This window comes from Anopheles ziemanni, chromosome 3, assembly GCF_943734765.1.
Source record: "Anopheles ziemanni chromosome 3, idAnoZiCoDA_A2_x.2, whole genome shotgun sequence".
Taxonomy (NCBI): Eukaryota; Metazoa; Arthropoda; class Insecta; order Diptera; family Culicidae; genus Anopheles; species Anopheles ziemanni.
Window position 1 is genome coordinate 72,371,142 of NC_080706.1, and position 22,848 is coordinate 72,393,989.

Sequence of the window (22,848 nt, forward strand, 5' to 3'; positions counted from 1 at the left end):
TCATCTACCAGCGATGGTAAGAAGAAATGATAGCACCACATCCCTTGATTTTCCCTTGATTTTCCCGGAAGGTAGGCTCGGCAGAGTGTGAGGAAAATTACTTTTCAAATGGCGCAATTTATTCGCTCGGGGCGGCTAAACTGTTCCTGAGGTTGGTTCTGTTTCGTGGTTCACTTTTTTCCTTTTATTCTTACTTTTCACTGCCATTTTGAACAATTCTCATGAACTTCGAGCCAGAGCTGAAAGATTTAGGCTCCCTTCCCGTGGGATTGTGCAAGTAATAAGCTCAGAGCTCGAATGAAAAGAAAATGATTGTGAAGGTTTTTCTTTCTCTCGAGTGGGGTGTGGGTGAAAGTTGTACAATCTCAAATTATTGTTATTACCATTTACAGTTGATTCGATTTTCGCTGGCGCAGTCGTTAAAGTTTGACTGGCAGGCGTGTCTAGGTTTGTTCGATTGTCTGAAGCAACTTCTTCCACCCGAGGGGTGCGGGTAAGTCAAATGGATACACCGGTCGGTAAGATATTGGATCTCAAACATGGGAAAATCTTTTCTTCATTCCACAAACCAATAATCTCCGGTAAAAGTCAAAACGGCGTGAAATCAAACCACGCTCCCATCCGTTACGCTTTGGCGGTAGGGAAACTCGCTCAAAACTAAACGCTTAGCGTGGAGGAAAAACTCTTCGAAAAATCTTTTCACTTTTCCAACACTAATGCGAAAATTTACAACGATCAACTTTCCCAGCCGTATTTTGAGGTAAGATTTGATTTTCGTTCCGTTTTTTTTTTAAACGCCATCCTTAAAACTTCTCTCCACGATCACCCTTCGTTGGCCAATTTTTCGGCAAGCAACAAAGCTTGGCTGACTTCACTTTTTTCTCCAAGATTTTGTGCCAACTATTGCTCAGGTACAGGCCAGCCCTTTCCCCGTGCCGAGAAGTATCACTCTCTACTCCAGGAAGGGGAAAAATACTGTCCTCCACCGAACGAAGCGTACGCAATATCCGAGCCCTACTCAAACCAAGCCAACTGCCTTGTAAGCCACCCGGAAAAGAGAAAGTTTAACAAATATTATTAAAAACTTTTTTACTCGTGTCAGCCCACAGCCCTTCCGCACAAACTTGAGAGTGTCCAAAAATATCACAAACGTTGTCGCAAGGAAGCGGAAGGTTTTTTTTCCCTTCGGGAGGGTGTTAGATCGAATGTTTATCTTCCCACCATGGATAAGTCAATGATCCCGGCCGGTTACAGATTCTATTTCACCTTATTATAGTCGCAGATGGTGAATTAATGTATCTGAAACGATCAAAGGTGAAGGTTTGTTGAACTGTATCTAAATATAAACCAATTAAACAGCTGACTTTAAAAAGTTATGAAACTTTTCTTTGCCTGATTTAATATATAGAAAAGATCTCATAAGTTTATTTTAAAATGTATGTTCAAATAGTCACATGTGAAACACATCAAACTGTAAAAATTTCAAATTGATTCCAATTTCCAGTTGAAGAAGGTTTACAAATAAAACAACTAATTGACTTAATCTTGATTCCCTACTGAGGCATGATTATCTTTTTGAGCCATATCAACACGGTAAGATCTAAACATGGTTACTTTACATAGATTTGGCTTTCTTCGTTAAATTATTGCCACTTTAAAAGCGCTGGTCTTAAACACTTAATTTTATATCTTCTTCTTGGCGTAACGACCTCTTGGTCATGCCTGCCCGTTAAGGGCTTACGAGACTTGTTTCCCTGTTGTAGTACGTGGATAGTCAGTCCTCTCGTACAGGGGAGGGTCCGGTCTCGGTTGGGATTCGAACCCACGCCGTCGAGGTGGTGAGCCCCGGCGCTCATGAGCCGATTTTCTAACCGGCGCTACCGCTCGGCTGTCGCGGACTCCCCTTAATTAATTTTATTTGTTTGTGGTTTTTAACGACGAATGAAATAGAAGTTGTGGAAATAAATTGCGAAGTAACTGTAATTAATGTTCTTCTAATTAATTTTTATCCGTGCTTATGCAATGAAATGATTACACTTGACAACCAATGCTTTCCGAATAGTTCTTTGATATTATTTTAATAATTTTAGTTAATGTTTCTACATGAGTTTGTTTTTTCATACCTTCATGGTTTAGCCTACTCGAAAACGACGAATAAACATTTTATTTTTTCTTCGGACATCATTAGGTGCCCTCTCACCTCTAGCATCCAGTGACTCCCGGCTTAATAAAGTCATCCAAAAAATGATGACGACGAGATATTCTAGTTGAATAATTCCACCCTTCCCCGTCCAGCCAGGCCCCACACGTCACGTACTGGCATAATTCACCACCGAGCCGATGGAGTTTTCCACCCCGCAGGCGAAATAACACAAAACACCGACAACGACCACGCCACCGACCGACAGCGGGACATTCCGAAGCGAAGTTGAAGCCCGGTGTGTCAGGAGCGCTGATGATGGGAAACTTTTCCTTCGCCACAAAACACCCATCCGTTTGGTGACGAATACTTGTGTCTTTTAGGTGCTGTGTTGTTGCCTTTTTTTCCTATACTTCTGGTGGCCCATTGCCTTCTTCCAGCCAGCATACACACACACACACAAAACAGTCACCAATGGCCTGAGGTTCCTGTGTGCTGTTAGAGGCGACGGTCCCCGTCGGTTGCTCCTCCCTCTGTGCGCTTGTTTTCCCGTCAAAGTCGAAGAAAAACTTTTGCTTGCATACAATTTCCACTCGCCTTCTTAATTCACCGCCCTCTCCATCGGGCCCATTAAAGGATGGTTGGAAAAACGAGGTGAAAAGCCCCCAGGGGCCCTTTTGCGGATCTGGAGCGGAACTAAGGCAGCCGGCGTGGGGTCTTAAGCTGCTCGGCTGTATTCACGTTTTTGTTCATATCCTGCCACCAGGCCGGGTTGGGGGCTTTTGAGGTAGTGGAATTTAAAAATAATAAAACCAGCTCAACTTTTAAAGACAACTTTTTGTGCATAATTTTTCCGCTTTCGCTCGGCAGCACATTGGGCGTGCCACTGTAGGCCCCTTCCGTTGCGTTGGAGTATGCTTAAGGAAAACCCTCAAGTTCCCTCGGTTGCTCGTTGGACGGCCAAGTAAATGGCTTAACGGCCCAAGCGATTACGAGATGCATTTATCTCGCTGGCAGTCTCGATGGGAAGAAGATTGCTTCAAGTAATAGAAACACTTTTTTTCCAAGAGCATGAAGAAAGATGAAAAACTCATGACAAAGATACTTATTTCACACATGATAAAAGAGCCATTTTGGGATTGCCGGGATGTTCATAGCCTTTAATAGAATGATTATGGTAATATTGTGCAAGAGGTTCAAAAGGGTAAGATCGTAGTGATATTAACTCATACAGATGAGCCTAGGACAAAGGAGAAAACCTTATTGGAACTCTACCGAATTTGTTAAAAAAAAGTTACAGTGTTAAAAATATGATAAAACACTACTTTACGTTAGCAGAAAATATTTTATCATCGAAAGTTACGAGCTAATAATAGTTTTCATTCTTGTTTAATATAAACCTCAGCGCTATTAATTATTTATTGGAGGCTACGGTATTGATTATGAATATAATAACATGGAATACTATTCCGAAGTATATTACCATGTTAGAAATTTAGATATATTCAATGCTTCTACGGTATACGTTTTCAAGCAACGGAGCATTTATTTGTGCTTTATTCATGAATGGTACTGTACACCGTAGATGTTATCAAAACTGTTGTTTCACTACTCACCTATACTATTATGGTAAACTATAGTTTGGGACGGTGACGCAGACAAATTTAAAATAGGAATAATCACTATAATTCGCAAAAAAGGTTATCCGATATGTGTTAAATTATTAATGCAAATGTAATAAAATAAAATGGAGCATTATTCAAAAACATTCAAAATGTCTACCTTACAATTTTTGAATGAAATAGCCAAATTTGCAATTTGTTAAAAAAAAGAAAAAGATTTTTACTAAATTTATAAGTATCAACTTCGCGCAACAAAATTTTTAAGTATTGGTACTTCGCGAAACGACATTTTTCTTGTGGCGCCACTTTCATTATAAGTTCTCACATCCCGTTCAGCACACGCAGTTCAATACCGTACACTTCACTGCCAATGACCGTATTGTTCTACACACCGCACTACAAACCACCTGTCCCGCACTTACAATGTACATTGTCCTACCCGGGCCGGTGCCTTCGGCTCACCCGTCTCTCACCGGTACCAAAAGTTCCGAGCTTTGGTGCTCTCGCGATGTGCGATGTCCTCGCACCAGGCGAACCGAGATAAGACTGATCTCATCAGCGGGCAAATGCGATAAAATGGTCCTCTCCCCGACGAGCTTGATCAGTCAACAGCATCTATTTTGCTCTTCAACTATGGCACCTCGATCGTTTACTATGCGCGCAAGAGATAACGAAGTGCTTGTTATCTGCCCGTCGTACTCACACTCTCATAAGCATCGTCCGTCCCGATTGGATTATTGTGCGCGTGGACTCTCTGCACGGAGTCCTTTAGCCGCATGACTCTCTTTTTGGCGCTTTGATGCACCTGCTTGCAAAATGTGTTATCACTGGTTTTCGGTGCGTCTCCATTGAATTTATGGCGATCAGCCGCTTCTATCTGCCATCATTCTTTTTTTTCATCCTAGTTTCATTCTGCCGATTGATTTGCAAAATCCTTACCCAAGTTGTTAAATTAAATTAAATTATTAAATTATTAAATTTATGTGATTCTACTTGATTAAATAACCTTGATTCTACAAACTGAACAGCATCCTTCCATATGTCAATCGCTTTTAAATTTTTTAAGTACAAAGTTTATTATTAATTTTGCCTTCACTTCAACTAGCGCAGAACCATTAGCTGAATGTACCGCGCATGTGTCGGAAACCGATTCGAGAATGATCGCTGGTACTTTACTGCTATCGTTGTCGGTAACTTGTGCCAATCTGTTGTTTTTTCAAGGAAGTGATCTCAGCCATATTTTTTTACAAACTTTAATCGACTTATTATTATTTGTTGATGATCCTTATGTTCACTTATTATGTATATCCGTAAACATAAAGGGAAGTAATTTAAATTAATCGATACGATCTAAAAAAGAAATGTAACTCCACTGAACGATTGACGTACATCCAATGATTTGTTCCAAATTACACATTGTTAAACGTAGCCGAGCCCAGGCTAACCAGGTTGGGTTGAATGTTTTATTAATTTTATTTAAGATTAATTGCATAAACGGTTCTGCTAGATTTATAAGCCTTTGACCAAAACTTTCGATGATAGTAAACATTTAAAAGTAAAAATATTTCACCTATCACATAGACCATAAGAACGAATAAAATCATCAAAGTGTACTTAAACTAATACAAAGTCCCAAGCACCATATGGAATATCACTTCAAACGTATGCTTTTAATATCGTTTGCTTTTTCTTTTCAATCATCTCGCATGAAATAACTCGAGCCTCAAAGCGTTCACCCAAAAGAACAACATTTCAAACCGCCGGCGGAAACGAACCGAGCGCCAAACGCTCGGAAAACTCACCTCGGCCTCGGTGGTAGAATTTATCAGGAGGCGTAAATTTGCAAAATTTCCTTTCACATATGAATCTGAAATTAAAATGTTACCCCACCCTTTCCCGAAGCCCCGCTCCCGTTAATCCGCCAGGCTTGTGTCCCTCGGTGACTGTAGTGTGCAGGCAACTTCTAAACGATCCTTCTATGATGTATGACTTTGGCAAATGGTGCTACCGTCGTCCACTACGCGCGCTCGGCAACGAAGGGCCACTTTCCATCCAGGAAGGGGATGGTCACCAAAGGAACGGGAACATTTTGCACATAATCACATGCATACAAACACACACACGCGCGCACACACATACCGATGGGAAAGAAACAGCAAACGGAATCCGAAACGGCACGGTTTCGTTTAACAAAACCTCACCCTCCCGCCACCGCTCGCCCGATTTGCAATCGAATGGCAAACGGACGGAAAAGGCCAACTTCGGGAAAAACCAGCCACCGCCTGCACCGTGTGGCGGTACGTGAATTTCCATGTTTAACTTTACCCGGCCTAGCGGCCTTCCGGCTACAAAGCTTGATTTTCCACGCGTTCCGGTGGCCACAATTTTGTAGGTCGCTCGCTCGCTCGCTCGTTGTCTTTCTTCACTGTTCGGGGCTTTCCTCGCCTTCCCGGTTGGGCAATAAAAAAGCGTTCTAATAAAAACATTATTTGAATAATTTCCCACCGGCTCTTTTCCTCCCGGCATGGAGCATGGAGTGGAGTCCGGAACCACCGGAACCTTGCACGGCTTGGAAGAACATTCCCCCAGCCAAAAGAAGAAGAAAACGGCGGAAAACAGCAAATCATGAGCGAGGGACAACAGTCGCCGTCGATGGGAGGGAAGGAGGGAAAACACAATACAAACACAACTAATGCTTCATGTTGGAGGCACATTCCGTTTCGGGTGTCCTTTGTACCGGTTTTTGTTTGTTTGTTTTTTTTTTTTAAACTAACCCTCCCTTTACTGATTGCGCACGAGGAAGTGTATTAAGCTCGAACATTGTAAAAACCGATTGACTGCAGATTTCCGCCCCCCACCCAATACTTTCCCTCCACCGTCGAAGTCGAGAGTCCTTCGTCGAGAACAGGCCCTGGACTGCAGAAACCGCCCGGGGTGTTCTACCCTACTGGGCAGTTTGTGTGGGTTCAACCGGAACTCGGAGTCCTCGGAAGAGGTGTCATAAAATTTACGCCCGCTTGTCCACAGCCTTTCCCTACCTTCCCCCGTTCTAATAAACCCATCTCCAAAGAGGCGACTTTTCACCCGTGTTTTGAGTGATTTTTCCAACGACGAACGGTAAATTTAAAACAACATGCAAATGAAAATGGAAATTCGTTCTCGGGTTGTACCAAAGCGGGGAACGGGGGAAGGGGACTGGTTTACGGCTTCGATACATCGTCTCGATCGACCGGTGGTGGTGGGCTGGCGGTGTTGCCCCAAACATTTTGGGTTACGCCAAACATAACCGCAAACCACAAAAGGTCAACCAATAATTCAATTCCTTCCTTCCCGCTCCTTTTCCGGTCAATTTGGAGAACAACTTGCATTCGATTGTTGTTTGCCGTTTTTTGAGAATTTAAAACAAAAACAGATCGAAACAAAAAGATGTTAATGTAAAGGGAAGGATATTTTATTTTAAACGCTAACGAAACATGTAAAGCTAAGTCAACGTCCATGTAAGCTTTCACAAGAACATTCTTTGTACATAAATCGATTACTTGGATGAAGCGGGAACGATCGATTTATCCTTTTAAATCTTCATCAAAACCAACGTACCATTGCTCCATAACTCACTGTCGCTAGCCCTAAGTGCATTAAAAGGTGCACCTCCATGGAACAAAAAAAGGAATCCCAAAGGTTAAAACAGCTACAACACGGTGCAATGTGAGGTATAATTCACTCCGAAATGAACCCCTAGATCCGGCTCTTGCCACTCTTTCTCTCGGGGTTTCGGATAAGCCCTCCAGCTGGACCGTCCCATGGAATAGTCTCCCGGGGGGCCAAAGCAACCCAGGTACCGGAAAGCATCGCTCCAGGGGTTGGAGCGAAAAGAAAACCTACCCTCATCCGGATGGAGCGCGCGAGCGCGCGGAAGCGTAAAAAACTCGTTGATCCGTAAAATTGGAAAATCTGTCCAATAAAATGTAGCGTTGGTCCCGCATCCGTCGGTGGAAAACCCCCCGGTCCGGCCAGCACCCTCCGCCGGTGGGAAACCCGCTTTTAAAGCAACCTTTTTTTCATTTTCCCGGTGCTACCAATTCGGATGGCGGCAAGCTTTTTGCATTAGTAGCCGATCGACGGCCGATAATAAACTGCGCCGTTTTTCGGCTAGTGGCATCGATTACGTTGGTCAATTTTTGAGCCCGCCCCATGAATTGAGCCATTCCAACGTGGACTAGGAGGGTGGAGAGGGATAAAATGAGTGAATTGGTGGCTTTAGCGAATGCAGCAGAAAATTTGGCCTCGAACAAATTAATCTTTCCAATCGGTAAAAACAAGTGAAAGCGCCCCCGATTCGGTGAAAATGGACCGGATAGCGAAAACCTGGCTCTGCGAAATCATTCCGAACAATCGATCGTGGATAGGGTGGAAACATACACCAAAAAAAACTATAGTTTTCCCTACCACAGAGGACGAACAGGGAACGGCACGTGGCGTTTTGGAGAGGGGCGAAAATAAAAGGAAAAAAGATCCAACCACCGGTTAAAATGCTACCTCTGCTAAATTCTACGAAAATCCCATCATTTTCCCAACATACACACACACACAGCACTCGCAAGCTCTCATGCTTTCCAGGCAAAAAAAACGAGGCACACGCAAAATAAAAGCGAAAGAAAAATATAAACCAACCCCGGAACCAATAGGCCTAACCGGTGATGAATGGTGATGCTTGTTATGACTGGCGTTCCGATGGCGGTGGCCGAGCCTCGTTTAATGCCGGTCCTGCCGGGCGGGGGAGTGAGCCACGGTAGGCACAGCCACGGGTCATAGGTTGTGGTTTTTTGCTGCAGCACACGCACCACCGAGAGGAGGACGCACCGACGAAATGGACGACCGACGACCGACGGGAATGTCCGTACGACGTGTCCTTTCGACCCGACCGTAATTCGTTCGCTCGTAGTAATCGTTACTGTTGCGGTTGCAGCAATGGCAATGCATTTAGCAACGACGAATGACATTTAGTGCTGCGAAATTTTGGGAATGCTGAAAAAATGAAAAAGATCCAATCGATTTTAAAACGGATTTTAATGATGAAAACTATTTTTGACTACATTAAACTTTTCGGAAAAACTAAATAAGTGAATCAGATTACAAAAATCATCTTTACAGCTTAAACAGAGATGGTTCTTCAACGGAAACTAACCAGTTGCTTGGGGCTCTGAGCTTTCGAAGCTCTATATTCTTTCAATATCGGATTCCTTTTTATCATATTACTAATCGGTTACTTGTATCTTCCAACGCGTGATGTCAACTTGATGTATAAAATTTTTTTTATGGATTCTTGGAAAGTTGTTGATGATTTCGCAGGAAATAAGGCAAGTAAAAACGTATTTTTAATTACTGTTGTTCAATCTGAATTTTGTTGTTGATTATCAATTTACGGTAGAATGTTTCAGTTTGACAAATTAAAATTTCACAATAGTTACGTCATGTTAGATTTTACAGTTTTTAATTTTTAGCTGCCCTTAACACATCTCTGAACATAAATATTAAAAATTCTATTGCTTTCTGCTATATTTAACTCATCTAAGAACTTTTCCAACAAACCACATCTGGAAGTAAAGTCCGGAAGGATTTCATTTGTGTTCCAAATTCCTATTACTGAAGGAACGTAATAAACTTCATGAAAGCAATCTCTAATCATGGTCCATTTTAGGAAAACCGTTCGCTAACATCCTTGCTTCCAACGTGGACCTTCCGACCGGATCATAATTAGTGACAATTATTCGTTGATATTAGTCAACGTCAACGTTCACCAGCCACCCTTGCAGCTGGTCGTCCAAGAGAGCGTCGGCAAACCCACAACCACACGGTTCACCAGAAAACCGCAGAAAGATCTGTAACATCAGCATATCGTCGCAGAAAGGACACACTGATTTTTCTGCTCGCCTGCCATTCCGAGGCCTTAGAAATCGTTCACGACCTCTGCCCAAGCTTCCCCGGGCTTGTGGTTTTCCCTGTCTTCTTCAATAAGCGTTGTTTGTGTCCCGGGGCCATTTGGAGTTGAAAAGGAGGGGTGCAAAAAAAGAAAACCACCGTACGGATAAAGTTTTCCACAGAACAACCATCACCCCACAGAGGGTCGAATCGGAGCAGAAATATTTCAACTTGACCACATAATTATACGCATCTTTCGCTCGGCCATCGCCAGTAAGAACCGGTGGTCTCCGATCCAATTCCAGGCCGAGGCTTTGATTGGGCTCATTTTTCCTATCTCTCTACGGAAATCGGGTCCACGATGGTATTGGATTCACCTGAGCTGAAAGCCTGCCGGTCCTTAAGCGCATCAGGGAAGGCGTTTCTACCCGTTGGCCCATGGGTTGGTGTTGGGGCAACAGATTAAAACGAACGATGCCAGCTTCAGGATCGGATTTCGGAGAATGTTTATAGATATTGTGGTCAAGTTCGTATGCGGGGGCTTACCGAATCTCGTCGGTCGAACGTGTGGATTTCGGTTCCGTTTTTCAGACGCCCAACAAGCTAACCAAGGAGTGGCGATGATGCTTCACAGAACAGTCTTGTGATCAACCGAAACGAAAAGTGGCCATGAGCTTATGGCTATGAGGTGGAAAACGATCCGATTGTGATCTCTCTTTTTATCGCCTTTAGTTTCGGGGCCGAAAGGCAGCTCGATGTTTCGATGGCATTAGGGCACCAACGATGACGACCAATGACAACACCGATGCGTTGCCGCGTAGAAACGGTTCAATTAGAACCTTCCGAAAATGCTGTAGAAGGGGAAGAAATTAACCGAATTCTCCCTTTTCATATCATGATGCTAATCTGTTATTGTGCTGCCCAACTATCCCTCAGTGGAACGTAACGTGTGTCTTTACCCCCAAAGAAATCCTCTAGATCTATCCTCCGAAGGGATAGCTGGACTGATGGAGTAAGGATAGGTGGCATGAATATCCATTCCTGATGCACATCTCTGAAGCAGTAGAACCCCTTTCTCCGTACGATCTGCCATAGGAACGATACGCATCGAATGCGGTTGGATTACTTTAGCTGCATTCTCGCACACCAAAGCTTTCCTCTCTCTGCAAAGGTGCTGGATTACAGTATCCGATTGGAAAGTCCAAGGTAGCTTGAAATTGGATTAGAATAGGGATTTAAACACCCGGAACATTGCGTAGCAGAAGCAGCTATGTGTTTCGCTTGATTCCCTGGCCTTGCTTAAAACAATTATCTGCAATCTTTTCTAATCCATGAAGCTCCGGTTGGGATAGTCCAAGAAGATTTCCTAAGGAAAGAATAATTAATACTGTGCGCAACATATCATAGCTGTAGGAACGGTACCTAATAAGTGGTTTATCAAATTAGAAATGTACTTGTTGACAAACGATGAATTGATACTCGAGCATCAGAAAGTTCTTCATGTTGCAGAGCCTCTACGAAATTTAAAACCCGGAATTCAATAACATACTGCAACTGAATACTTGGAAGTATTTAAAATTGCAGAATTCTTAACTATGATTATATTTAATACCATCAAGAATATAAAAACATACTTAAACATGATAACTTAATCAAATAAAGAATACTTTAGACGTGATGGTTTGCTATTCAATATTCTCTCCACTGTTTACAGGGACTTTGAATGTCTGGTTCGGCAGTCCTATTCAAATTCATGGATTCCATCTAGTTCAGACGTTTTATTTGTATTAAAATTTAAAATAATGCTCGTACTATAAATAAACGAATCGACGCAAATCCTCAAAATGTGCAGAAGGCTTTGATGCACGTTCTTTCTCACGAAAATCACTTGCCAAAAATAAAACAAAACTTTTCGGAAAGTCCCACGATAACCCCGGGCAATCGGGTCCGATGCGGTAATATCGGTAAGTAAGCGCCCGCGCTAGAGAATCCTTTTCCCATTTTCCCTGCAATTTGCGGTAGTTTAAGCGCACCGTGTGGCCACGTCGGTGTGGATCAGGGTCTGCAAAAGGGACTATACGTACGGCAGTCTCATATCATCGTTATCGAGACACCGCCAGCTCGGAGGGCACGGAATCGGAAAGAAACAATTTTCAAAGAAACTGATTCCGATTTCATCTTCCAGCATGCTCCCCAGACCGGGCTCCAGACACTTACACTCGGAAAGTGGGTGTCCTTTACATGCCCGTGTGTCCCGAAGGTGGATGCAACGCACATGGAAGCAATACCTTGGCTCAGGCGCTTATCTTGTGAGGGTTTTTTTCCTCTTTTGATTTTCCTTTAGTTTTTCTCTCGTTTTGCTTTCCAAAAAAAAGGAAGCATTCTAGGTAAGGTAAGTTTCAAAGTAAGATAGAAAAAGTACACCGAGCTTGCGGCACGGGAAGATGAAAAAGTTTCTACCGTTTCCGGTGGAGCGATTTTTAAATCTTCTGATAGGATGTATATTCTTTTCCTCGTGCTGCTGTTTCCTTCTCGTTACTTTCCTTCGCTTTCCCTTCTCCCGCACGTATCACGCACCGGAAGTGGAAGGGAACGCTCTTTGGTAAACCCACGGTTTGGCTTGTTTCATAGCTGGAAAATTGCATTCACGCTACACCGAACGTGTTCCCTTCTGAAGGAGACTCTTTGAGTCCTTTTATGCATTGGAAAGGATTGCGATTCGCTGTCGGGGGAAAAAAGAAGTTGTGGTCCTAAACTTTCAGTACCAAAAAAAAAGAAGCAACAGGAACTGAGCAACCAAGCCGCGTGCGATGAGTAAAACAATAAAACTCGACGAATCCGATAAATAGTTGACGGGGATTTGGGCGGGAAACTCTAGAATTTTGTTTCGGAAACTTTTTCACCATATTATTATCATACGTTTCCAGGAGAGATTTTCCCAGAACTTAGAAAAAAACGGGAATTTAATGCATTTTATTGTTTTACCCCATATAAGGTGATCCCTATCCATTCCCCGATTGGGTATTCTCCGTTTTTCTTCATTTTTCCCACTCCACTCAACATACTAACAAGGGTTAGGGCTTACTTAAGAAATCCATTTCTGGTGAGCCACTGATTCGATTTCGAGTGTACCGAAAGTGGGCAGAGCGGAAGCCCAATCCAATTCCCATAAACAACACGTGCTCACGCGGTTGGTCAATCTGGCGGAAAATCCACACTCGGGAGGGAAACGGAAACGGTTCCGGGGATGGCATCTTAAAGACGATTGCAAAACTCTCACCGTAACATCACCGCGCCACCGCGCCGCCAACTTTTGAGTGTACTTTTCCGCTAAAGTAGCCACATAAATTCCACTCCCTCGCCAGCAGTTTTCCCCTGCCAGGGGAAATCTTCCTTCTAGGGCCGGGTAATCTTCCGTTTCCGATCGAATGATTATTTATCGCTTCGAAGGATTTTCTAGACGATACGGTGGGACCACCGGCTCGGACATTCGGGGCCGCTTTTGAGGGCATTTAGGGTGGCGATTTATTGATGCGGATTTACGCTGGTCAGTCACGGAACCCGTGACCTGCGCCTGCCGCCCGAAACCCCTTTCCCGTGGTGGAAAATCCGAAAAGACACACCGCGGCGACGGTTGCTTATTGCTTTCCGGGACCTGTCTGTCCGTCCGATTATCGGGCGGTAGGAATCAAATAAGAAAGCAATCGCAGAAATGCTAAAACTGTCCGCCATTAAACAAACAGCAACAGCGTTCGGAGCTCCGTCCTGATTGCGGAAGTGGGCAAAGCTTTTGAGCCCGGATCGGATTCCGACTGTCAAAGTGTTTGATCCCCTCCCTCGCCGGGATCGGGGACACTTTTTGCAGGAAGGGAAAACAGAACGGATTTCCGTAACGGTCAATTAATCCAGCAGTTTGTGTATTGGGTAGTCGGTGAAACCGTTAAGTTTCGAGCTCTCTATCGACCGCCCCGATGCTCTCGATGTGATTCTTTTTTTATTGTTTGTGATTCGATGTGATTCTTTTTTTATAAACGTCGTGGGCTGGGTTTTTTTCCCATAAGCTAGCAATAATTGTACTACTGGGATGGACCCCGAGCCCTTGTTGAATAAAAAATCAAATCGATAAAGTTGAAATTGCAAAACTTTGATATATTATCGGAGCATTGCGATTCATTTATTCTAATCCATTGTTTTTCCTAATAAAATGCCTGTATGGAATACTAAGTTTGTTAAAGCTTATTTATTTATACATTTGGCGGCGTATTTCTGTACATTACAACGGCTTTAATAGAGGCCACTTCACGTAAATGATCCTTATACGATTCGAATTGAAGTTTCGAATCAAATGAAAATGCTAAATACTCTTGAATTTAGTTATTCTAGAGTGAAAAAATTGTTTTTTAAATTATTGTAACCATATTTTTTCGGTATTTCTTTAGAGTTTTATCCAGTTCTTCCAACATGATAGGAAAAATTATTATTTTTTTTATGTGTGAGTGTTGGAAATATTTTTGTTAAATTCGAGAACTCCAGTTGAAAATTTTATTTATCGATGAGATAATCTTCTTCGCAAAAAGTTCGAAAAATACTACTAGAAAGTAATTTCTGTATTATTGTATTATTTGGTAAATATTTATCCGATGTAACATATGAATATGAACATTCATCAGGAGTCATAGAAAAATATTTGTGTTAATGTTGAAATGTATGTTGAAGAAGTTTGTTTTAAAGATAATGCATTAATTTTTTTTTTTTTTCAATCTTTTTTCTGATTCAAAACGGTTGTATCACACGGATTATTGCAGGTCCTAGAAACATGACAACATAGTTCAACACCGAACTATCATTTTTCGTACTTGTACATTCAACCGAGAAGAGAATGTCGCTCGAATTATATTTGTCTCACGCTTGTCCAAAATTTAATAATTCATCTAACGGAACCGCATTGACACTTGCAAAACGAAAAACAAAACAACAGAGAAAACCCCCCGGATTGGAAATAAATTCGCTAATGTTTGTTGTTCTGCGGCCAGGTGTGGAAAATGGCAAATCTGCTAAACGCAAAAACATCATCCTCATCACCGGCAACATCATCATATTTCCGTCCGTTTGTGGCATAATCGCTAAGTTCGACCCCGTGCTTGTCCATTCCGCCGACCCGCATGAATGACCTCCTGTCAAACTGCATTGCGATTGGTGTGTGTGTGTGCGCATTTCAGTGCGGTTTATGTTTGGCGAGTCCAAAGCAATCCCAACCAGGACGCGACCAGCAACTTGTGGCCGGCACGGGATTGAACTGTTTACTCGCGAACGGCGAAAGGGGAAAGGAGGGGAACAGATTTGCAAATCATGGGAGAAATAACAATAAAAAAATCGTTGCAAACAGTGGCAAACATTAACAGAGGGGGTAGGAAGAGCGAGGGAACGAAAAAAAAAATTGGGTTGTCGAACAACCCGAAAGGGGAAAAAATTGAACATCACCAACATACATCATCATCATCATAACTCATATCGGATTCATACACCGTTTTCAGCGAACCTCGCTGATATAAATTTCCAAATCCATCTCAGCGCCATAAACAATCACACGCCCCCACACACAGTAACACACACACACATATTCACACAAAGTCCACAGTTCAACAAAAGAGTACGAAATTCATTATTTAAAACAAATTTTGCAGCGCAAATTAATGTTAATCTCATACATAAACGTCAAAACGCCCGCTAGGCATGAAAAGGGGAAAATAGGGGGTGGCGTTGGTTGGATCGAAGTGAAACGTGTTGACTTCCACCCACCACCGCTAGCCATTTCCCCCCTCCTCCCGCTCCGTTTGTATGGCCTTTGCCCGCGGCGGAAACATTGGCAGAATTCGTTCGTGGGCTGGCGATGAAAAACATACCGAGTGGGGAAAAAGGGAAAAAACCACGACCCACAACGCACGGTGGCAGGGAGGAAAACTCTTTGGCCTATGGCACGGTTTCCACAGCGTTGCTCCACAACCATGCAGGACGCAGCCTGGAAGGATGGTGAGGCACGAGAGAGAGCTTGTTCAACAGCCGAAAACATTCCCAGATTCCGAGGCCCGGTCGCACACGACGAAGCATGACCGTTCATCCCGCACAGACACAACACTCCGGTCGAAGCGTCGAATGATAATTTATTCAACACCCATAACATGCATACATTGCCACATATTCCCTGTTCCATTTTTTGGAACGGTAGCGACAACCGGCGAAGAATTGGTGATGGCGATGGAAAACGCGCGTGCAGGGCCTTCGGAAAACCAAAGGTAAAAAAAACCGAGGGGTTAGTTTTCCACCACCGAAATGCATCTCACATCGTCCGAATTGTGCTCGCCGGTGGCACTGTACCAGCTCTTTTTCCCCACCGGCTCCGGAGGGCACGATAAAACAACGCTTAATAGATGGGAAATGTGAACGAGATAAATGTTATTAATTTAGATTTGCATTCATAATCGACGCCCGGAATTGAAGGTTTCCCCCTGGCTCGGGGTCCGGCTGCTTGGATCCAACAATGGGCGTTGGAATGAAAATGGACAAAAATTTCCCGAATCCCGGTGATTACTACCACCACAGCCCTACGTTGTGGTGATCTGCATTCGGAATTTTCTTTTTTTCGCTTCCATTCCAACAAGGAAACCCTTGATTTGAATCCCAAAGCGCCGGTTGACCAGAAACTTTTCCATCATCACTCGAACTTAGTAAAATGGAGGGAGGGTCCTGCATGTGTCAATTCCGCATCCGCCGGCCAGAACAAGAAGCCAATCAGATCAAAAACGTTTAATCCGCTTAAGGAGCAAGGAAGCGAAATGAAGTAAAATATAAATTAATAACGACGAGTTGTCTCCGTATCCTCGTGGCTCAGTCGGCGACCAAAAGGATCGGAAAACAGGACGAAACTGCCGATGGAATGTCATTTTACAGTCTGCTGAATATTTTGGGGATGCAATGGATTTACATGGGAGCGCGCGCATGGGACATTAAAGGATCTGCTTTTGATGGAATAAATTAAAATAATTTCGAAATCCTCGCCAGTTCGGAAGGAAACAATTTAAGTAAAGGATGCCATACAGGTTCACTTCCATTGTATCATTGTATGAGATGCAATCGCTGGAGAGAGATTTAGAACACTGCGCATAAACGCTCAAGCTCGAGTGGGAGTGAAATATCTGGCAAGCAGTTTTGAAACACTTTCCCAAACGAAAAAGTCCGAGTGCATTCGAGTGGCGCTTTAAAAATCCTTTCAGAAAAATCTCGGAGAAGCTTTACAAGAATACAGATAAGACGATTTCGCCGCAACCGCCACCACAAAACTGTGATGGAAAACTCCTTTCCAATCCAAATCCTCGATTGCCAGTCGGAAACTCTTTTTCGCCATCATTGACTGCTGGGAAGGCGAACAAAAACGTAGACAAAACAAAAACTCGAACGGAAAACTGCTTCACTCTCGCTAGCGCCCCGCATTTTCTTCTGTTGTTTGCTGGGATTTTCCGAACGGTTTGTGTGTGTGTTCCATTGCATCCTTTTTTCTCGTCACTCTCACGTGCGTTCCAAGCGATTTTCTTTTGCGCTCCTCTTTTTTTTTCTTTGCTGAGCGGAACGACTTGATCATTTGCGTCATTCAGCAGCTCGTTTTCGTGGTTCACATTTGAGTCAATCGCAACCATTGCCCGGCTCTGGTAGCTTTTCTCCCTTTCCCTCCCGTGCCTACCGCCCTGGGAAACACATTCCCGATGGCGCGAATTGTCAATGCTAATCACGTACTTTTGCGGCATTTTTCCCAACTTTTATTTCATTTCTAGCTGAACGACCTGCAGGGAGAAGCCGTATACCAGGGAAGCGCTTCAATCCGTATCTGCTGTTGGTCGTTGGTGGATCAGTGATGTGTCTTTTATGTCTATTTCTTTGGTGCCGAAGAGTTTACCGCTTGCATCGACTAGCTTTCTTTTCAGGGGATCAGGAAAGTTTACCTAGCGAGCTCGTGCAAAAGTCGAGAGATATTTCCACCGAACCCTTCCACCGATTGTTTCCTTCGCAGAAAGCTTTTATTTACAGTATCCCACGGTTTAAACGATTTGCGATTTAAAATGTTATGCAATATCCATTGTCGGAGAGATTTCTGGCTGGGTTGAGTCTTTTGCTGGATTACTTCAAATGTTTCATTCAAACAAAAATTTTTCTTGGGCTGATCGATCTAAAAACAGTTATTTGTTGTTTACTTAACTTTTCTGTGATGTATTAACAACTTTGGTAAATTCTGAAACTCGCAATTGAGAATTTTAAGTTAATTTCAGTTTAGACTCTTAAAATCCTACATTTCTCTTGAGGGTTTAATAACGCCAAAAGTTATGCAAATGAGGATTTATCCGTTTCTTGTTCGCCTAAAGGTATGCAGTTTCAAAACCAACAGCATTTTATCTTAATTATTCCCAAATATTTAAAACACACAAACCAACAAAGTACATACGATTTATCTTTATTGCAATTAATCGTCAAACTCATCTAGCTTTTTATGGTTAATGTAATGATAGTCGAATTCATATAAATATGGTATTGAAAACGTTTTTTGGTTACAGTATTTGTGCCGTCCATGCGTTCTGCTTTTGTTCTGCCTTTCTAGTCAAACTTACGATAAACGTGGATAATGGAAAAAAAGCCACCGTATTGCAAAACATCTTAATGAAATTTCCCGCACCAAATTTCACATCTTTCTCTGCTTGCTATTGAATTACGTAATACTTAATTTGTTCGATTGTTCCTACACCTTCCTTTCGCTCCACACAGTTCACGGTGTGACAAAAAATGCTTTGAAATCTTACCTTCTGACTAGCTAACAAACTTGTTACTCTCTTAGGGGACGGTGAATAATGTTCTCTGGTGGTACACAAACAAACAATAAATCTACGCAACATACTATAGCTCAACAAAAAAATAAACAAACAAACTTCTTAACTAACTACAATAAACAGCTGAATCGGAGAAGTAGAAAAATATACAAACATTACGATTACCGTTTGCTTAAATGGTACAGCTTAGCAACTATGTTATGGTTCCTGCCCCTAACTCTAACGACTTCAGTTTGCCTTTGCCATGTTTGTTTTGCTTTGTTTGTTTCGCTTTGCTAACTAGAACTTCGATTCTAATTCTTCGGCTTCGTTAGATTTGGTTACGAAAGATGTTTGATTGTGTTCTGCTCGTGTCGCTAGACCAACGTACCCATGTTGGCCAGATCGTCCGTCAGAGCCTTGACAGCACCCTGACATTCCGCGGAGGAGACGGCCGAATGGAACAGCTGTTTCGGGCAGATCTTGTCGTCGATGTTGGTGTTACAGTTCGTGCCCAGATTGTTGCTGCATTGGATAAACTTGTTAATCTGGTGAACGGAGATAGCGTCCGGTGGTACCATGAGCGGTGGAACTCCAACCGGGGTCACCAATGTAGGACGCTGGAAGTTCCTCGGCAGGGTACTGCTGGCGATAACTATTTTGGCCGGTTCTCCGGGACCAACAGGGATCGCAGCTTGTCTGGTTGGAATCTCCGCGATTGGATACAGTGGGTAGCTGTGGAGTGCCGGTTTCCCTGACCCATAGTTGCCAGGTGAGTGTAGCGGAGGGTTGGAACTGACAGGTGCTAACATCGGTGCATGAATATCGACCGGAACCTCCATGGTTCGATCGACTCGCATCACCGGAGTCGGTTGCGAGAAGTCCATGATGACTTTGGCGTCGGTCGGCGGATGCTCCTGGTGGTTGAGCTCCTCCGTTAGCGTCCGCAGCAGGTCGCTCCTCTCGCGCAACATCGTGTCCGACTGGCGCAAACTTTCGTCGAGCTGTTGGAGTTCATGATTGTCCTGATCGATCGATGTGTTAAGTTTTGCCAGCGCTTCCTCGAGTTGTGTTTTGGTCTGATCCGGTGGGTCTTCTAGCTGATAGCGTCGGACGCGCTCGAACAGCTTGACCGCGGTCTCCTCCTCGCGCACGATCTGTTTGTTCAGTGAGACGATCTTCTCGAGTAGCTTGATCTGTTCCTTCACTGTCGATCCATCACCATGTGGTGCGGTGGCTTGATCCGAGTCATGATCCGGCGCAAAATCCATCTCCGGGGACGCGGTTGTCGTAGCCTCCGACGTAATACCACTATCGATTGCATTCGGATCCGTATCGGCCGCTTCCGCCAGACCCTTCAGGTACGTCTCGAGCAAGTAGTTCTTACCGTGCTCCCGCTCCCTCACCCGGTGCCGTTCCTCCTCGATCGTGCTGATCTGCATCTCGCGATCGCTGCAAAACGGAAGGATGGATGGATAGGTAAGAAATAGCATAAATCTCTCCCGAGTGGCACACATATCGCACACACTCGTCAGCGTCACTTACCGCAACTTCGACAGCTGCTGCTGTATGATATCACCCTGCTCGAGGATCAGCTTCATCAGTCGCTCGATCGACGTCTTGGACGACTTCGGGTGGATCGTCTGGCCGTGCGTCATCCAGGCGAAGGTCGACTTCTGCGCCCGATGTCGCTTGCGGCGCACGATCGCACTGTTGATGCTGCCCGTCGGACTTCCGCGTCCACTGTCCCGGTCCCGTTCACCGTGCGCTCCATGGGCCGCCGTGGACGTCGTCGTCGTCGCTCCCGCTCCACCTGCACCCGCACTCGGCCCATGGGATCCATCGACTCGGCGGAGAATAAATTTCACCTGAGGCGATCGGCAAATCCAACAAAATAAGAAGAACGAAGAAAAAAAACAACAGAAAGGAAAGGTGAGTGAGCATTAGTGGCACAAATTAGCGTTAGCATGGGAGATTTGCTGTACACCCCGCTCGGTGAGGGGCCCGCTAGCCTTGAGCTGTTGCTTTAATGGAGCAGCTTGTCAATAAAATGGTTTTATACATTATGGGCCTTTTTCTTCCCCCACCCGTCACCGCAGACGTTCTCTCAATAAAGGATTGTAATCTTTCAGCGTTAGCTCGTGCGTTAATCGGGAATTTATCTACCATTTTTATGACCTACAAGATAATTTATGCTCATTTGAATGCTATAGCTGTAATTCAAATAGCTGTTCAAACTGCTTGAAATTGATTGCAAGTGTGTGGCGAGAATCTATCAGATCAATGCACACACACACACACGTTTTTGTATTTTGATCGTTTTTGTATTTTGTAATAATTGGGTCTAATGCGAACATTTGAAGTATCAGATGCTACAGGCAACAAGAACATAAAGCTCATCCTTACTTCTATTAAAGAAACTTTCAATTTACAAAATAGAACAATCAAACAAATCACTTTAACATAACAAATGCACTATTCGAAGACTTTGGTAATTTAAACACAGTAAGACAAAATGGGGCAAGATGCCCAGATATGGTAGCATGCACTGGCATGTGCTTAGATTAGTTTATAGTATTTAAAGAACAGTTGAGATGAATTAAGCTATTTAAAAACAACTAAAGTAAGAGCATTTGTTCATATGTGTATCTATGTGAATTTAACGGCTCTACGTTGCGATTTGGTAGATAAAATAGATTGAAGCTAATTATGCTTGAAATCAGGTCAGATTTTCTTACTGCACTCAAGATTCAAGCCATACAAAGTGTTGAGACAAAATATTGTAATCAAGCACATTTACACATCAGACATTCATCAAGTACCTCAATATGTTACATCGTGAATACTAAAAACATTCTGGTAGCAGAGATAAAAGTTTAAACATTCTAATCATTGCTCAATGAGCATCTTCTTTTTGGGAATATTGCTGTAAATTTTAGGCAAAACACTCAAGATTTACAAACTTATTCAGTTGGACAGAGCCACCCAATTAAATTAACTTAAAGCTGAACGCATTCTGCATCCTCACAGTTGATTAATTGTCGATTGCCGTTAAAAAGTGTTTATTAAGAGTTGGAATGAATTTATTGATATAGTCTATCCTATGTTCGAGGAACAGATACTTAAAAAATATCGATAAATCGCTCTTAATAAATGATTATTTCCACGATGCGTTCTTCTCCTTTATCAGGACTATTTTGCCCCAGAATTTTGAAATACGCGTGTAAAAGAGTGTTCTTGACTATCTTAGTTTTAAGCATAATTTGAGTGTTTCAATGTCGTTTTACGATTTCGTGATAGAAGAGAAGGTAGCGAATCTATCAGTGGAAATTTGGTGTGTTTTTTAATGGACCACGAGTAATTTATATTTTCCACATTAAGGGTCCATCTTGCCTCACCTTACCTTACACTAATTCAAGAGAGTAAATAATAGACATACCTCTGGTTGTGCCTTTCCCCATGCCGACCAAATTTGCCAGATTTTTGTCTCATTGTCCAGCACCTGCTCCACTTGGCGCCATCGCTCCGTGATGCAGTAGTCCTTCACCTCCGTCGGTGCCGCTGGTCCTGCACTACTACTACCCGGTTGCTGCTCCTGCTGCACCAGCACCTCTATCAGATCTCCACAGGTTGTGTCATCCGTCACGCCGGACACCCACCTCTGCTCGCCCTTGATCCACACCGGGATCTCATCGACGGAGAAATCGCTCACCGTCCCATCCGAGGACGACTCATTGCCCTCACTACGCACCGATCCGCTGTCATCCTCGTCGCTTACCTCACGCTCCTCGAGCACCTCGGTCGGCTTTGTCCTCCTGGGAAGACTCTGATGTCCTCCCCCTTCGATGGGCGTGGGTCGGCCGTGCTTTGCATCCCTTGCGCCCACCAGGTACGACGTCGACGCGATCGCCAACTGCTCCGTCTGCAGTTGCTTCTGAAACCGGCCGGAACCGGCAATGATCTTTGCCCGGTGGTCCGCGAGTGCGATTGCCACGGAACCGCTTCCGTTGCCGCTACCGTTCATTTTTCTTTACGAAGTGCACTGCAATGGCCGCCACCGTGCGATCAGCATGATCCGCGAGTCCTGCTTTTCCGAGTCCGTGTGGGTCGGTTGCGGGTTCTCTGTGGAAGAAAGCAACAAAAATAAACCGTTGAGTAAGACAAATTGATCAGTTTCCGCAACCGGTTCGGGCTGATTATAGACCGGGTGAATCCTTTTTCGTATGAGGCGAGCAAGGCTTAACCAACTTCTTGGGCACAACGAGAAAAGCGAAAGAACCTAACGTGATGATAATTGCCACTCCAAAAAACCTCCGGT

At 43.7% G+C, this 22,848-nt stretch overlaps 1 protein-coding gene across 1 annotated transcript; it reads right to left on the bottom strand.

Annotated features, from left to right (window-relative positions):
• Positions 1–18,907: 18,907 nt before the first annotated feature.
• LOC131288543 (ras association domain-containing protein 10) lies at positions 18,908–22,554 on the bottom strand. Its single transcript, XM_058317683.1, has 3 exons — positions 21,970–22,554; positions 20,076–20,398; positions 18,908–19,982 (listed from the first exon to the last, which is right to left on the bottom strand). Exons 1-3 carry the CDS (start codon positions 22,552–22,554, stop codon positions 18,908–18,910), a joined length of 1,983 nt encoding a protein of 660 aa, XP_058173666.1.
• Between the last annotated feature and the right edge of the window lie 294 nt (positions 22,555–22,848).

Bases quoted from the DNA above. Each gene is read 5' to 3' on its own strand.
- LOC131288543 (XM_058317683.1), bottom strand. From the start codon at position 22,554: ATGAACGGTAGCGGCAACGGAAGCGGTTCCGTGGCAATCGCACTCGCG. The intron at 20,399-21,969 runs GTATGTCTATTA...CGATCGCCTCAG, and splicing joins GGGGAAAGGCACAACCAGAG to GTGAAATTTATTCTCCGCCG. The intron at 19,983-20,075 runs GTAAGTGACGCT...TCCGTTTTGCAG, and splicing joins CAGCAGCTGTCGAAGTTGCG to CGATCGCGAGATGCAGATCA.